The 16,990-nt window shown below is 33.7% G+C and overlaps 1 protein-coding gene across 1 annotated transcript; it reads left to right on the forward strand.

Moving 5' to 3' along the window:
• Positions 1-7,997: 7,997 nt before the first annotated feature.
• LOC108975471 (protein hunchback) lies at positions 7,998-16,552 on the forward strand. The gene is made up of 2 exons (XM_018943967.1): positions 7,998-8,554; positions 13,859-16,552. Exon 2 carries the CDS (start codon positions 13,914-13,916, stop codon positions 16,317-16,319), a length of 2,406 nt encoding a protein of 801 aa, XP_018799512.1. The 5' UTR covers positions 7,998-8,554; positions 13,859-13,913; the 3' UTR covers positions 16,320-16,552.
• Positions 16,553-16,990: the final 438 nt, after the last annotated feature.

Consider the following 16,990-nt stretch of genomic DNA (forward strand, 5'->3'; position numbering starts at 1 on the left):
GCCAGCAGCTGTACACTCTTACAGAAAATGGTACCTTCTCTATTTAGTTCTGCAGCTCGAACTATTTTCTCCATAAGCAGGTTGAAGAAGTCGCGCGATAGGCCGCCTTGTCTGACACCTCTTTTGGTATCGAACGGGTCGGTTAGGTCCTTACCGATCTTGACGGAGCTTTTGGTGTTGCTCAACGTCAGTTTACACAGTCGCATTAGTTAGTATACCAAATTCAGACATCGGGGCATAAAGGCAGCTCCTTTTCGTGCTGTCGAAAGAAGCTTTGAAATAGATGAAGAGGTGGTGTGTGTCGATTCCCCTTTCACGAGTCTTTTMMAAGATTTGACACACGGTTGTTGATTTGCCAGGTCTAAAGCCACACTGGTAAGGTCCAATCAGTTYGTTGCCAATGGGCTTTAATCTTTCACACAATACGCTCGATAGAACCTTATATGCGATGTTGAGGAGGCTTATCCCACGGTAGCTATCACAGGTTGTGAGGTATTTCTCTTTGTGGGTTGGCTAGAGCACACTTAACTTAAAATCGTTGAGCATGCTTTCGTCCGACCATATTTTACAAAGRAACTGATGCATGCTCCTTATCCGTTCTTCGCCGCCGTGTTTGAATAGCTCGGCCGGCAATCCATCGGCCCCCGCCGCTTTGTTTTTCAGGTGGGTAATTGCTTTCGAACTTCTTCATGGTCGGGCAATGAAACGTCTGCTCCATCGTCGTCGATTGGGGAATCGGGTTCGCCAGGCCTGGCCTGGCGTTGTACGTTCACTGCCATTCAGCAGGCTAGAGAATTTTAGCTCCATAATTTAAGTATGCTCTGGGCATCGGTTACTAGATCACCTTTGAGGCTTCTACAAGAGTATGCTCCGGCCTTGAAACCTTCTGTAAGCCGCCGCAGTTTTCCGAGCATTACCCCTGTCGGCCAGCTTATCAAGCTCTTCGTATTCACGCATTTCGGCTTCTTTCTTTTTCTGTCTGCAAATGCGTCTCGCTTCCCTCTTMAACTCTCGGTATCTATCCCATCCCGCACGTGTTGTGGTCGATCGTGACGCTGCTAGGTAGGCATCCYGTTTTCTTTCCGCTGCGACACGGCACTCCTGGTCGTACCAGCTGTTCTTGTGCACTTTCCGAAAACCAATGGTTTCGGTTGCAGCTGTACGTGAGGAGTTTGAAATGCTGTCCCACAGCTCCYTACTTCTGGATTAAAAATGAAATAAAGAGAATAATAAAATTGATTTTGATTTCATTCATTTAGTGCATCAAAAGCAAGCATGAAGTTCCAGGGTTAATCACAACCATCTTAACAGAGCGAAATAGAAAATTTCGTACTTTCGATTGGTTTTATACCAATATATCAAATTTATCCTCTTTGACTGAGTTTATATCAAACCTTTTTTATGTTAACTAGGTTTAATTAAATATAAATATCGCGGATAAAAACCAGAATATTTATCTAAAACTTAGATATGACCTATAATTAATTTAATAATWCAAGTTTAATTCCTTCACGGATTGCACAATTCTCACTCTAAATCTTATATTGTCGTGACACATTACTGCAGAGTGGCATCGAGATGACAAGGCGAGTTGAATTGAATAAGTTCGGGTAAATTGAAACACCCAAGAAGATTGATTTTAAAATAAATAGTTCAGATACGCAGAAAAATAAGTTGGCTGGCATTTAGAAAGCATCCCTGGGAATAAAATGGGTATCACTAGGAAGGTGACGTTCTCGAGATCACGGAAATATAAATATATGTGACCTGGTCTACGGAAAGGGGGCTTAGGTGTCAAAAAATCTTAGTTGATTCAGATGGAAGATGAGATGCTTTTTCACGTGATAGAATCCAAAAAGTCATAAACTAGTTTTCGCACGTTAGCTCCCTTTTCGTAGACCAGGTCACATATATACAGATGCCGCTGACTTATAGTTTTAAAGATATTTGCATTTAAAGTAAAAAAAATGACAACTTTTAAATTGATAATTTGTATATTGTGAATAACTTTTTCACCTATATTATGCACTTTTCACTTACTAACACTTCACTATAACGTTTTTGTATATTAATTTTTTTTTTAATATTTATTGCAAATAAAGCTTTATTTTAATTATTATGTTTTAGTTAGGATTGCAAACTAGCAAATAAATGCTATTGACATATCTGCCTAGTTGTCAACAAAAGAAAATAAGCAAAAATTKTATACCCCAAATACATAAATGGAAAACGCCAAAAATCTTTAGCAATTTTTTATAAAAGAAAAAAGTTGCAGAAAGGAGTTCTACACGAAAGAACTCTGAAGTGTTAGTAAGTGAAAAGTGGGGTAAACCATAATCTAATTTTCTTTTCAAGAGATAAATTTGCAGATGTGATGAAATCGGTACAAACATTGTTGAAATCTGCAATTTGTTTGTTTCTTTAAACACTCAAAAAAATAACACATATTWWTGTAGAWATATGTATGTGCATACATATCTACATTTGCGTTTGTACTTATATTTTCATTGCATTTACATAAGTACACATGTATTTCATGCTTTGAGTTTGGCACCCGTTTTTACGCTTGAGGAAAATTGATCCATTGAAGTAAGCTGATTTTGCAGATAAGCCCCTTACATATTATAGCCATATAATTGAGATTTGCCAGTGGTTCAACATCAGGTAATATTTGTGACTTCTGAAATAGAGATATTTGAATTTCATTCATTCATACACACAAGAGGTCATCAAAAAGTACGTTCACGGGMAAATATTTTTGATTGAATTTCTATCACTTTGGTTTAGCTACTTACATAAATAAAAAACATTGTATCCGTATGCAGTCTCTTTTACCTTTTTGTGGTTTACGTAGATACGTTATTTTTCGGTTCTGAATACCAATTCCAATTATTAATATGTACAAGTATATTAAAAATATATGAAGGCTTGCATGAAGAACGAAGTTATGAACAACACTTTGTAAGCATTTCGCATTTTTATATTTGCCACGAATTCTTCGCCTTTCGAAYCAAAGAGGGACAAATTGAAGCATCCAAATATACATAGCTTTCTCTTAACTTTTACGTTTGAAAATTATGCATCTTCTATTTATTGTGATCAACAAAGAATATCGATGGTATGAATTTTATTTTTTTTAAACGTAAAGGTTTTTTAACTTATTTTTATTCATCCTTTACCGCTAATGAAACTAAATATAGATACCATATGCAGACTTTGCAAACTAATTAAATTTATTAATTATGTAAATCACATACCCTATCAATAATTAGTTCACCGATATCTTACTATCAAATATCAATTAAATTAAACAACTGATAAATTTAAATCGATTCAAGTATAAACCACTTTATTTTTAATAAATTTACTTAATTTCATTAAAAGATAGCCCATACATCTTCGGAATTAAGTTGCGGTATATCCTTATATATATAGATTATTATAGATATATTCGGTAGAAATTCAATCGGAAGTTTTAAATTCTTATATTAGTTATAGGGTTGTTATAAGTAATCATAGGTGATGAGTCATGGATCTTTGACTATTATAACGAGCTTTTTTGTTTCCTTGTTTGAAAAAGAGTGAAAAAATTAAATGAAGTTTGGTTTATACTACGTCAACGAAATTATTGTCACCTAATTCCAAGCAACAAGTAAGAAAAATTTTAGTGGTTTAATGTTGGGATGCATTTTGCTGAGGGCCTAACTGAGTATGAAATTAAAAAGATTGATTTGTTTTGTATTTGGGCAGGTTATACATACTTTAAAAATTAAATATCTAGTATATTATAACTAATACTTAAGCCAATATCTCAAATAGCTTTTGTATTTACAGTCTTTGAAAGTGTAGCCGCTCAATTCAATATATCGTTGAAAAGTACATTTTTCAAAAGTTATTCTTCACCTGATCAAAAATGGAATTTGGCACCATAGCGGACATAATTTTATTAACAATCGAATCGTCCTCGAACAGCTACTAATTTTTTCTTAAAAAAAATAAACAYAGCCTTAAGATTTCAAAACAATTGATACAGGGTTTTTTTTTTTATCATTCCCGAGAACTGCCTTTTTAATGCTGTCACATAAAATGTATCCCTTAAGAAGGTGTCAAATATTATAGAATTGTGTATTAGGTAGAAATGGAGCTTCAGTAATATTATTTGCATTGTATCTATTAATCATGCTAAGTGCCTCACTGCTTTCCAACTACTCCAATTACTGCTTGCCTACTCCAATTTCGAAAATTAGTGGAAATTGTGGTAGTTGAATTTATTTAGCTAAAGGTAATTATGTTTATAGATCAAAAAATTCCGTCTAAATATATACTCAAATATCTAACAAACTTTATTTTGTGTATGTGATTAAGTGTGCGTGTCCAATGGTACTAAAAKGTAATATGCGATACACTAATTTAGAACAAGGATAAACCAACCATTGTAAAAACTAATCCTAGTCCAGGAAAATTTAGACCAAGACAGTATTTTAAAAGTGCGAAAACAAATAAAAATATCCTTTTTTGTTCCGAATGGCATTCCGAGAAATTTTGTAAGGGATTAAGCATAGAGTCATGGTAACCCAGTACACGAAAAAACTCGAAACTGGAGCGGTCAAGCATTGTTTTCCTCACAATGACAAAGAATGAGGAAAGGTTCAAGTGAAATGCATTTTCACGTCGGGTCGTTGCTCTACTTTTCATTGTGTCTTTAATGATCGGGGGCACGAAATGGGAAATGATAGCGTGAAGGTCAAGTTTTCTGTGTTTCTTACGCGGTTAAAAGTTTCGCTTAACGTCTGGCGTGCGTCCGTGCATATTTGACCGAGAATGATAAAGATAATGTGACAGCGACAGGTAACACCGGGCACCCACACATAAGAACATTAACTATAAGGAAAGACCGACGCATTTGTATATCATATTATGTACTTACTTAAATGCAGTGATGAATGTGCGTGCCATTGACATACGTAAACCACCAACCGCTGGCCGCTATCCGTCATGCAACTATTATTATAGTACATTAATATAGGTAAATGAGTCTTGCAAATATTTTGGGCGGTCATGGGAAAGTGAAGTTAAACCAGGAGAGTTTTTAATAGGAACGGTTTTGCAAAGCATTTCACATTTTAATATTTATTTAGCCATCAGGTATGTTTTGACGACTTTAACCGATAGCATTGTTCTGCAAGTATTTGTTCGTGCGAATCTGCATAGATAATTGCTATGGCACATAGAACGCAGAGTCTAGAAAGCATAGTTAGCAAATAACAGCACTTATGCTTATACATACATATATATTGTAAATATACATGCATACATATTTACATATGCACTGCCATTCCCGGGCCAGAATAAGACAACTATTATTGTCAAATATAATTGTCATTATTTTTTTTTTTTGGAATATTGTTTGCTACTTCTTCGACCATTGGTTTAAAGTAGCAACACGCGCAAAATAGCACAGACATATACATATGTACATAGTAATAACTGCAAGACCCTCAAAGGACACGCTCTATATTTTAAATGACCATACTATTCCCAGTTATTTTACGTTAAACGAAACAAGTAGACATACATACATATGTACATATGTACTATATAATGGCGTTAAAGGTTTTCAGTGTTTACTTGTTTATTGCGAGCGTATCAGCAAGATATTCACCATTTATTTAATTGTATACTTAAGCACTTAAATAGTGYTGGTTATGTGTATATCATTTTTTAACTATCCTTGGGTAACTGCTTCCATGAATCCTATTGCTTTGTTATTTTTTAACAAAAATAAATCCTCTACAAATATGAATGCGAAGGTTTTTCCACTTTAACCCTTTCCGACGTTCACTAAAACGGACAATAACTAAAGGTGACCCTGCACTGTTACCAAAATCCATTAAGTATTGTCCACCAAGTGATTTTCTTTGATCATTGTTTCTTTGTGGCTTTAAATTCCATTTTCTAACACGGTCAAGGAAACTAACCCTTTCAGGTGATAACGATTCACACCATAACAAGTATTGTATACATATATATTTTTTGAAGAAAAAGTTTAAACTTTGGAGGCTRAAATACATACATATGTATGGATATGTATATTTGATAGGCTAGTTGAGCAAAGTTGTGTTTTTTTTTCTAAACTTAACAATGCAGTTATTACTAAACTTAACATTAATTTGGTACTATAATTATATACATATAGGATAAATTTATGTATGTAGATCCCGGTTACCTGTATTTTGTTCCCGAATCACTTTGAAAAAATCCAAACAAAAAGAATCGATATAAAAAGCCCTACTGTAGTACATATTTACATATATAGTATATGTATATGTATGTACCTAATCGGGTGTTAAAACATTTATCAAAGATACCAAGTTACAAAAACAAATATCTTAATATTGAAAATTAATTTGACAAGCATAAGTACATGGGATGTATATAATAAAAGAGACATACAGTTAATCCAAAAATTGCACTTATCTAACGAATATGCTTAAAAAACATACATATGTATATTGATTATACAGATATATGTACATATATATTATAAACATGTAAATAATAACATCGTATGAGGGAGGGAAATAGAGAGAGAGAGAACAAGTATACTGAACAAAARTCTAACTTTATATCTGCAAAGGAGAGCCGAATGACACACGATTACTGGTATACGGTTCTATGGAACGAATAGGAATTGAGAAAGGAATAGGGATAGTTAATATAGTCGAATAATGCAAAAGAGAGTACAGTGCAATATTTTGGAAGAGCTCATTACGAAATAATAAGAAAATAAAATTTTTTCTATGAAAAGTTGGAACAACTAATTTAATAGTGATTTTTTTACACAAATTTGTGCATTAAAATATTATGGAGAACTTCTAMATAATATAAAATTACTAAAAATGTTAAATTGGTATGAAAAGGGTAGTTTTACAAAAATATTAAAAATTTTTGATACTCGTGTCTTTATACTAAATTTCGTTTAAAAGAGTTCTTACATTATGAATATTTTAATTGGTTTTGGTATTATATTTTAAAAGTTTGTCATTGGGAAAATATAAATATTTATTACAGTGAGATACTTAGAAATAGAAAATGGTTGAACTTTCCAATATAAACTAAGGTACTAGTGTATTATTTATTACGCAGTACAATCGAGTGTACCTTTGTGTGCCTTTTTCAGAAAGTTTTAATTGTGGATATTTCGTAGGTTTTGAAGATGGTTTACTATTTTACCATTCATCGCCTACAATAAGAAAAATAACCGAGCGACTCTGTACTATGATACAGTCACAAGTCTCTAAAATTTAAATTTTAAATTAGAGACAATTTAAGAAAAAGTCAGAAAAGACTATTAAATTTAATTATTTAGAGATATATTTATATTTACTATAACATAGTGAAAAAACATAATTGCCAATAAGAATAAAAATATATGTTTGTTTCATAATATTTACGAAATGTATGTATRTCAATTTGGTTAATGTTTAACTTTTTCGTGTTTGAGTTGCTTACAAAATATAAAAAACGTCAATCGATTAATAACTATGATAACCTCTATTTAGTATACTCAAAATGGCAAGCAAGAGAGTACTTTTTAGTTTTATGACCTGTTAACTTTCATGTCACAAATTTAAGACAATATTTTGTGACTAACGCTAGAGATTCTTTAGTGAATAGTAACCAGTCACAAATTKAACAAACTAGTCTCAAATAGTGACTAGAGACCGCTTAAGAATTCCGCTATAAAACGAATGTTATTTTCATGCGATTTTATTATTCCTTGATACACTGTATAGAATGAAAATGCATTCGCCATGCAATGAACTGCCAAACTAAAAGTCTACCTGAAAATTCTCTCCCAAACGTATCAATGCAGCATCTGTGCAGAGGACTGTAGTGTTATGAGTCCGCATATGTGTGAGTATGCATTTGACATTTACGCATTTATACTTTTCAAAACAGAATTCTGAAATTATTTTGATGTCTACAATTTGCGGCGCTGAGCATCTAATCAGTTAGTTGTGCTCAGAGCCTTGATGCAAGAAGGATTCGCATCATCCGCAATTTTCACATTGTTTAAGACTTTATAAACACTTGAATAAAATGAAAACTAATACTATGCAAATTGATTAAAAAATATATAATCAAATACATTGTAAATTTTAGTGAACTGATTAATATTGTATGTGTTGAATATATGTTTTTTATTAAATTTTATTCAAATTATTGTGAAGCTGTGAAAAATAAGAACGCGTTTTAAATTTCTGCTCATGCGTAATTTTCGAAACAAATATTGTATAGAGGCTAAAAAGTGGCGCGTGCCATTCGTGGTGTGAGAAACGTGAATCRAGCAAATTGGAAGTTGCAAACGCCACCCATCACGCTGTTCTCATAAAATAATAAAATCTAAACTCTTCAAATTGCCATAACTGTTGGCAAATAGAGGATTGCTCAATATCTTATGATATCGACGTATTGAACAAAACTGAATGAAGAAATTTTACTTTGCTGGAGTGTACAAATAGAATTTACCATCAGTCGACGAGATTTACAGGTAAATACACAATTTTATTATCTATCCTATTTATTCACATAGGTATTGAAGGTTTAGATATTAGTACAAATGCTTTTACTGTAATATAACCACCGGTAGAAGGAAAGTCAATTATATATTTATGTATTCTCAATCAACTAACAACAAAATAATTTTGTGAAACACACATTTACTTACACATGTACATATGTAGGTGATTTAATGGTATATATAAATAAGAACCTAAAAGGCAAATATGATTTCATTTGAACACTGTTATTAACTTACAATGTAAATGTGTAATACTTACATTTTTTAGACGTAAGACGAGTTTTGATTTAACCGAGTGACAAATTTAAAAAAAAGAACCTGAGGCTGTAATTAGAAAAATCAAAATACTCATTATTACAATTAGAGTAATCCTTATCAAGATTACCACCAAAATAGTTTTAGTGATGATTGTAATCATGTTGACTACAATCGGACCTAGCAATGGTTGACATAAACAATTACTTTCTTGTATAACTGCACTGCATACATATGTATATTTTCAGTTTCTATGCACTAGTTTGTCTTTGAAAATTCTCAATTTTATTTCGGCAGTTTCACAAAAAATACTATTTCACAAAAAATGTACATATAATGCTTGTTGAATGTCAAGTGCACCAAGTGTGCTGATGATTTCTGTGTATGTATTTTGTTGACATAAATGCATTTAGCTAATTTACCATACATAATGTGTAAACATTTTTTTCGAGACTTAAATTAGGATGTGATAACAAAATCTTCCTTAGATATATATGCACATATAAATTTATCTGGACACATATGTATGTATGTACAATGTACATATGCGGAACACTTTACACTTCGTTTAAACATATATTTCAGATGCATATGTAATTCCTTTGTTTACCTGAACAACTACTGAATTTAAAGCCAAATGTCTCGGCCTTGACTTTTGAAAGCCGAAAGTAAATGCTTTTAAGTAGGAAGTAATACAATCTAGCTTAAATTATCTTCTAGTCAACTGTTTATTATGTTTATTATCATACATTATATTGTATATTGTTATCAAGACCTTGATTTTAACTTTTGGGAGTAGTAACATAAATTAAAAGTCCAAAGTTACGAACTTTTTAAGTTCCTTATATCTTTGAATGTTAGGGGCGTTAATTCAAATATTGCCTTATACAAAATATTGATAATATAAATGGACTTTGTATTGAAGCAACAGCCGATAATGAATACAAAAAATGCTTATTTCTATGCACACTATTTAATTCTAGAAAATTCATTAAGCCGCTTGCCGCATTATAAAGAAGAAAGAAAAATTAAATTTTTTTAATCTCTCTATAGCAAAATACCATATACCATTAGCATATGTATGTATGCACATATATACATATAAGCCAATGTATAGAGTTAAGATCATTTAAATAAGTGCATTTGAATTGTATAGCTGTATTCTGCACAATTACTATACTAATATATCTTTGGACCTGGGGTCGAAGAGAGCGGTGGTCATCATTTCATGCCTCGGTGCATACATTTTCAACAATTCATTTTAATTTTTTTTGCGTTGCAACTCACTGTTGCGCATTTACTAAAAACCGCACCGAAAATCTATCGTTCCCTATTCTTAATGCTCGCGTACCCTCATCGGCATAGTATCCAAACCTCTGCCGGCTGCATTTATTATTCGCTCATGCATGTGGATTCTCCTGCACTACTCGCGCTGTTATAACCGAGCGTTTTATAATTTTTGCTAAATTTTTTATATGTAGATTTAGACAAACAAAAATGAAAGCCAAAAACAATCGATATCGACGATTTTCATAAACCGCCACATTGCCTTCCATTCAGCACCAACCAAGTTTCTTCATCCCCATGTTGTCGCCGCCTCCATTTGTCTTCCTTTTAACCATTTTTTGTTTGTTTTAAAAATAAACGCTAATGTCTGCTATTGGGTTGCCGTTACCGTGTATGTTGTTGCCGTTTTTGCTGTCGATTAATATAAACAACAAGTTGCTTTTCCAAATTATTCGCAAACGCAGCCTGCAACAAAGGCAAATATATGTAATTTCTTTACTTTTTCATTGCATTTTCTTGCGCATGCGATGAAATATTTAGTGGAGGTGAGGAAGGAAGATCTGAGATCTCTTCCAAAATGTCTTGTTCTGTTTTTGTTCATTTCATCGCCGACAGAGCTTTGGCTATCATTATCGCTGCTCCTAAGCAATATAACTSCAAAAAATGCATCCATAAAAATTTTCCATTTCCCATTTTTAGTTGTTGGCAACAGTTCCTTGTATATCGTATGAAATGTCTAAAAATTAGCGGCACATGCTTTTATTCTCTTACACATGCATATAAACTTATGCATATACGTATATGTATATCAATACCCAAATATATGTATACGAAACGTAAGTGCATTTAGATGCATCTACATATATTAGGATATATGTATGTGTGCGCGGATTTTCGTTTCAATATAAACACATTCGTACCATCTTAACCGACCAGCAGGGTACAATAGCAGCAAGTGCAAATATTAATTTTACACTTGGCCTTTAAAAACGACGAGGCATGCAAATTTTGTGTGTTGCACCGCCAAAGAGGACGAATTCTGGGGCGGTGGGAGAGTTCGCACGTACAATGAATGTGCATGAATCCGTGCGTGTGTATGTAAGCCTGTATATACATATATATAAAAAAGAGAGATTACGTATATATGAATATATGCGCTAGAGCATTTGAATTTCTGCGAGGAGGTTACTTACATACATGCATATTTATATATGTAAGTATGTATGTATGTACATACATAGTAGTTGCGTACAAAAATTCGTATATGCTTTCTTGTTTTCTTTAGAAAATACAAATTACGAAAAAGTCAAATATTGGCTTACATTTATTTTCATTTAATTTTTGTAATAATTATATTTTCAATAAAATAGAGGTGAACATGTATTACAAAACTTGACAATCGTTGTTATTGTTGACGGTGTTTATTGATGGGTTTGTTGTCGGAAAAAAATTCACAAGACAAATATTAACTGCACGCTTGAACTGAATTTTTATCGTTCTGAAGTAAATATGTACATATGTTTTGCATATTGCAAATTTCCGCAAAGCAATGTTTTATTTTTAATGTTGTTATACATACTATATGTATGTATATGTGTATGTATATTTATGAGTGTACTTGACCACTGTAATATTAAAAACTACGGTGCACAAAACAATTTATTCCTTCAGGATTTGAGTTTTGGCTTTTCCCAATGAATCGATTATTTAAGATAACAAAATAAAAGAGTCAGTCACAATTTACCTTTCCAATTGCTTTAACCACAAATTAAAAAAAAAATTTAAGAAAAGTTGTGTAGATAGTAGTAACCACAAGTTTCTTTGTCATAATTAGTGGTTAAATAGTTAATGTAATTTATGTGCATAGCCAATCAGTTTCTGTATTTAAAAAAAAAATTAAGATTCTTAAACAAAGGTACAAGTGTGCATACACATACATATTTATATAAAGTATACTAAATAGTTGCCTTGAAAAAGTGCAATATTGGAGGCTTGAAATACTATCATTGCCGCGTGTAAAAGAATGAAGTAATTTTAAGTCAATGGTATACGATTTTTGAGAATCGGTAGCTTTCCATTGTATTCACAAGAATTCTGTGTTGTGGGTATGACGATTGTTATCAAAAAGTAATTTAGCCTGTTTGTGAATAAAAAAAATGGCGTACATACAATAATTTGTAAATATAGATGTATAGATATTTTGGTGACTTTTGCTAACTTCTAAACTTTCAGCTTTGTGTAACATTTGAAGTCAACGCCTTTGACTGTGCCTTTTTTGTTTGCTATTCTACCTAAGGACGCATAGTCCTATTTTGTGTAACTCCATACATATGTATATACATACATATGTTATTGGTAGTGAACTATAAAGATTCGAAGTTGAAAAGTTAATTATGTCTTTCTACAAAACATTGCTATCTTTTAAAATTGTTTTACTGCAACACCTCTGAACCACCATAGTCCACTGTTTTACGCGTTTCTAAGGTCATATGCAAATCTCTAGGCGCAGATAGGCAGATTAACCGTTTGAATGCTTTAATAAAACCCGCATTACAGAAATCTCTTCGGTGCTACCTGTATTACTCAAAATGCATTATATTCTATTGCACTTCTTATGCAAATAGAACATGAGATTGCCTGCTTGTTTGGAAACTCGTCATGTATTTCAGATTTTTACCTGTATTTTACTACAGATATTTACAAARGACTACCGTTTCGAGCTATTTGCATATAAGCGGCGGAGAAAGATTTTCACAGTCAGTGTTAATGAGTTCTTACCGAAGTGTAGATCACTGCCGGAACGGCAAACTACAAAGTATTTATTATTAGAAAGTATCGGAAAACGCACAGATTTTAAACGTACGTAAAAACCACATAGTGAAGAATACTCCATTTTTAACGGAACAGCAGTCACCAATCGCAATGCAGTACATATAAAAAGCCAACCAAAACGTCCCCTTGAGAGAACGCTAAAAAACATAAAAACTATTTTTTTTATTGTTACATAAAAGATCATAAACATATAAATATATATACACATTTGTGCAACCCCCAAAAAAGTGATTATACCCAAAGTTGAAAGCATCAAACATAAATAAAACGCTTATGTATTTAACTACTTTTGTAGACACATACATATTATATATTACATACAAGCATGCATAAGCATAGTGGTGCAAACGATTACAAACATAAGCGAAATATACTGTTAACCTTCGACTACACTCCACTTAGCCTAACTGGAAAAAGCCTCCCCTTAGGCTTCTGCTCTGTACGCGTGCTAAAAATGGCAGTAAATTTCGATTTTTATTGCCTTTTTTGTGTTCCTATTTCCCACTTTTTGCACRAACTCCTGAACTGAGTCACAACGATACGAAACTTGTATGCTGTTGACGATGCGAAAGTCACTGTCAGCCGCCGCACATGGCATGAGGGACGGGAGGGCTTAGATAAAAATGAGTGGCATAATGGCGATGAGAACTATATTCCACCCTCCCAGCCCTACAGAAAAGAGAACAAAAAGATTTAAATTGCTTTCTACTTGCAGGCAGTATTTAAGGGTGGCAAATGTGGAAAAAAAAGAGAAATAAAAAAATATAATAAAAGAATGGAAATGAAAAATCAGCGCACGCGCAATAAGCGTGTCAAAGCTAAATTATTAATTTTCTCCTGCTTTTGCTAAACACACTATACTATATCACTAATTACAGTTTCTTCTAATCTTTATTACAGGCTGCATATTTCATACAGCAAAATTAAATACAAACAGTGATATTTTGGCGACAATATGCAAAATTGGGACACCATGCAGGCTACATCGGCTACCTAYGAACAACATAACTCATGGTACAACAGTATGTTTACCAATGCAAATATTAAAACGGAGCCAGGCATTACAAGCCCATCTTTGGAACAAGAGCTAAAGTCGCCAGAGTCTAATGTAGATGTGATTTCACATTTGGAAAATTATTTAAAACATCAACAAACTTCCCATCAAATATCCGCTATGGATACGCTATCAGCGATGACGCCATCCCCCAGCAACACAGATAGTATGCCACATCTATATGATGGAAGTCTGCAGCAACAGTTACTACAGCAGAAACATTATCAACAGCACTTCCAACAAGCTCAACAAGCAGCCGCACACAATCCAGTTACGTCCTCGAATTTACCGCTTGGTTTCAATCCGCTTACGCCGCCCGGATTACCATCAGCAGTTATACCCTCCATATCCCAATATTATCATCACCTGCCGCAAAGTAATATGCGAACGGAACCTCATACACCAAGTCCGCTTTCACATCAAATACATATGACTACATCCATGGACTCAAGTGAGAAATTGCAGACAGCATTGACACCACGCAATACACCACCAATGGATATTACGCCGCCTAAATCACCAAAACCTCAAAGTGCTATTTGTTCCGAAACAATAAATTCGCTGGAAAAAGATCAGGATGTGCAGTCGAATTCTAGTGATGACATGAAGTATGCAGGCGAATCCGGAGACGACGAATCAATTCGATTCCCTCTTTACAATTCACATGGTAAAATGAAAAACTACAAGTGCAAGACCTGTGGTGCAATTTGGGTAACAAAGATTCAATTTTGGGATCATGTACGTACGCATATGAAACCCGACAAGATTCTACAATGTCCTAAATGCCCATTTGTGACGGAGCTGAAGCATCATCTGGAATATCATATACGTAAGCACAAAAATCTGAAGCCCTTTCAATGTGATAAATGTTCTTATACCTGTGTTAATAAATCAATGCTGAATTCTCATCGCAAGTCGCACTCCTCCGTGTATCAGTATCGCTGTGCAGATTGTGATTATGCCACCAAATACTGTCATTCTTTTAAATTACATCTGCGCAAATATGAGCACAAACCTGGTTTGGTGTTAGATGAAGAAGGTGTACCGAATCCATCGGTAGTTATTGACGTGTATGGCACACGGCGTGGSCCTAAATCAAAGTCCACATCATCTAGCATCAAACGAAGTAATAATACTAACAGCAATAACGTCAATGAGCGCTTGACAGTGAAATCACAAGATCAGAAAAACAGCGCAGAATATAAATTGTCCGAAGCGCAGCTTTCGACAGCTTTACAATCTTTCTCATTACCATCTCAACATCACCAGATGCCTGTGTCACCTGCAAAGAGTCCAAGCACAATATCTGAGCTGTCTTCTCACTCACAGGGGTTATCTCAACAAAATACACGTCAACAGCAGAAACAGAATCTACCAACAGAAAACACTGAAGCATCCTCTACCATTTCCGCTATTACGGATACGAATGCCCCTATGACAGGTTTGCTACCACCTCTCGCTACGCTACTCCAACAGAATCCCAATATGGCATTCTTTCCTTACTGGAACTTAAACCTACAAATGTTAGCTGCCCAACAACAAGCTGTGGTTTTAGCTCAAATGTCCCCCAGTAGGCGAGAGAAAGCATTGCGGAAACTACAGAATGCTCAATCGAATGAGACTGATGACGAGGAAGTGGACGACGTAGAAGATGAAGTTGACCGAAAATCAACAGACTCAGCAATGGATCTCTCACAAGGTTCACCAGTTAAAGATGACCCGGATAACCGGAAAACTCCCGTCATTGCTTCTAATATAAGACTTCAAGACGAATCTAACAATACGCCAATTGTTAGCACTAATGGTGCTGCGAAACGGAAAGGACGAGTGCTCAAGCTAGATGCCTTTTTGCAAGTAAAGTCTACGTCACAATCACCAGACGAAAAAGAAGAGGATACATTCAGTCAAATAAATACAGATGCACTAGCATCTGCTGCTCCACCACCGTTGCCAATCTCATTTGCCACTTCAACTGCTCAAGTGGAAGGATACTCTAAAGAGAGTGATGAGCTTATGCATAATACGTTGCTTACCGCTAAAGAAATCACCAGTTCGACCGCCTCGTCGTCGGGAAACAGCTCAAATAGTTCCAGCACTTCTTCAACCATAACGACAAATGAACGAGCGGCTACTGGCACCATATATGAGTGCAAATATTGTGATATTTACTTCAAAGATACCGTGATATACACCATCCACATGGGTTATCACAGCTGCGATGATGTTTTCAAATGCAACATGTGCGGCGAGAAGTGCGACGGTCCTGTCGGCCTGTTCGTTCATATGGCGCGAAATGCGCATTCATAAGTAGAATCAAATGTTTATTTCAGAAATCTCTTTGTTAGATAAAACTGGCTGCGCTTGTGTAGAATTGTAAATAGTTTTGTATTTATAGATATAAAATTGTAATTGTAGATTGAGTTAGTAAAATGTAAAGGGTTAAATAATCATAAGGAATATACATACTTCACACGACTAATGTAGTTAGGCTTACATTTAATTTATTTAAAAACAATTAATTTATTTGTGTAAAATATTTAAGAGATGATAAATAAAATGATAAAATAATATTCAAATAATCTAAAACAATCATGAAGTCATAGAAAATGGTTATGTTCCTAAGTATTGCTACTCACAAAGTCCCAGAAACCAAATATACTTTGTTGTAAAAAAATTAATTTATATGTATTTATTTGTGTATGTATGTATAATATTTGTAACAAGTGCTAGTATTTAGTTGAAATTATATTATTTGCCATCATGTCAAGAGTTATGTTCAATATTTCTGTATATACTGACATTTACATATGTATTTAGGTATATGTAAGTATATGTATGACATGAACAAATATCCAAATTGTAAGATCAAAAATATTTGTAATAAAACACATTTATTAATAAAATCTGTAATTTATTTGAAGATAATAACTTGACTCCTTGTTATGTTCTTGCTTCCGGTATTGAGACAGATATAGAGT

This window comes from Bactrocera latifrons, unplaced genomic scaffold (genome assembly GCF_001853355.1).
Source record: "Bactrocera latifrons isolate USDA-ARS-PBARC rearing strain unplaced genomic scaffold, ASM185335v1 scaffold_652, whole genome shotgun sequence".
In the NCBI taxonomy this organism is placed as follows: Eukaryota; Metazoa; Arthropoda; class Insecta; order Diptera; family Tephritidae; genus Bactrocera; species Bactrocera latifrons.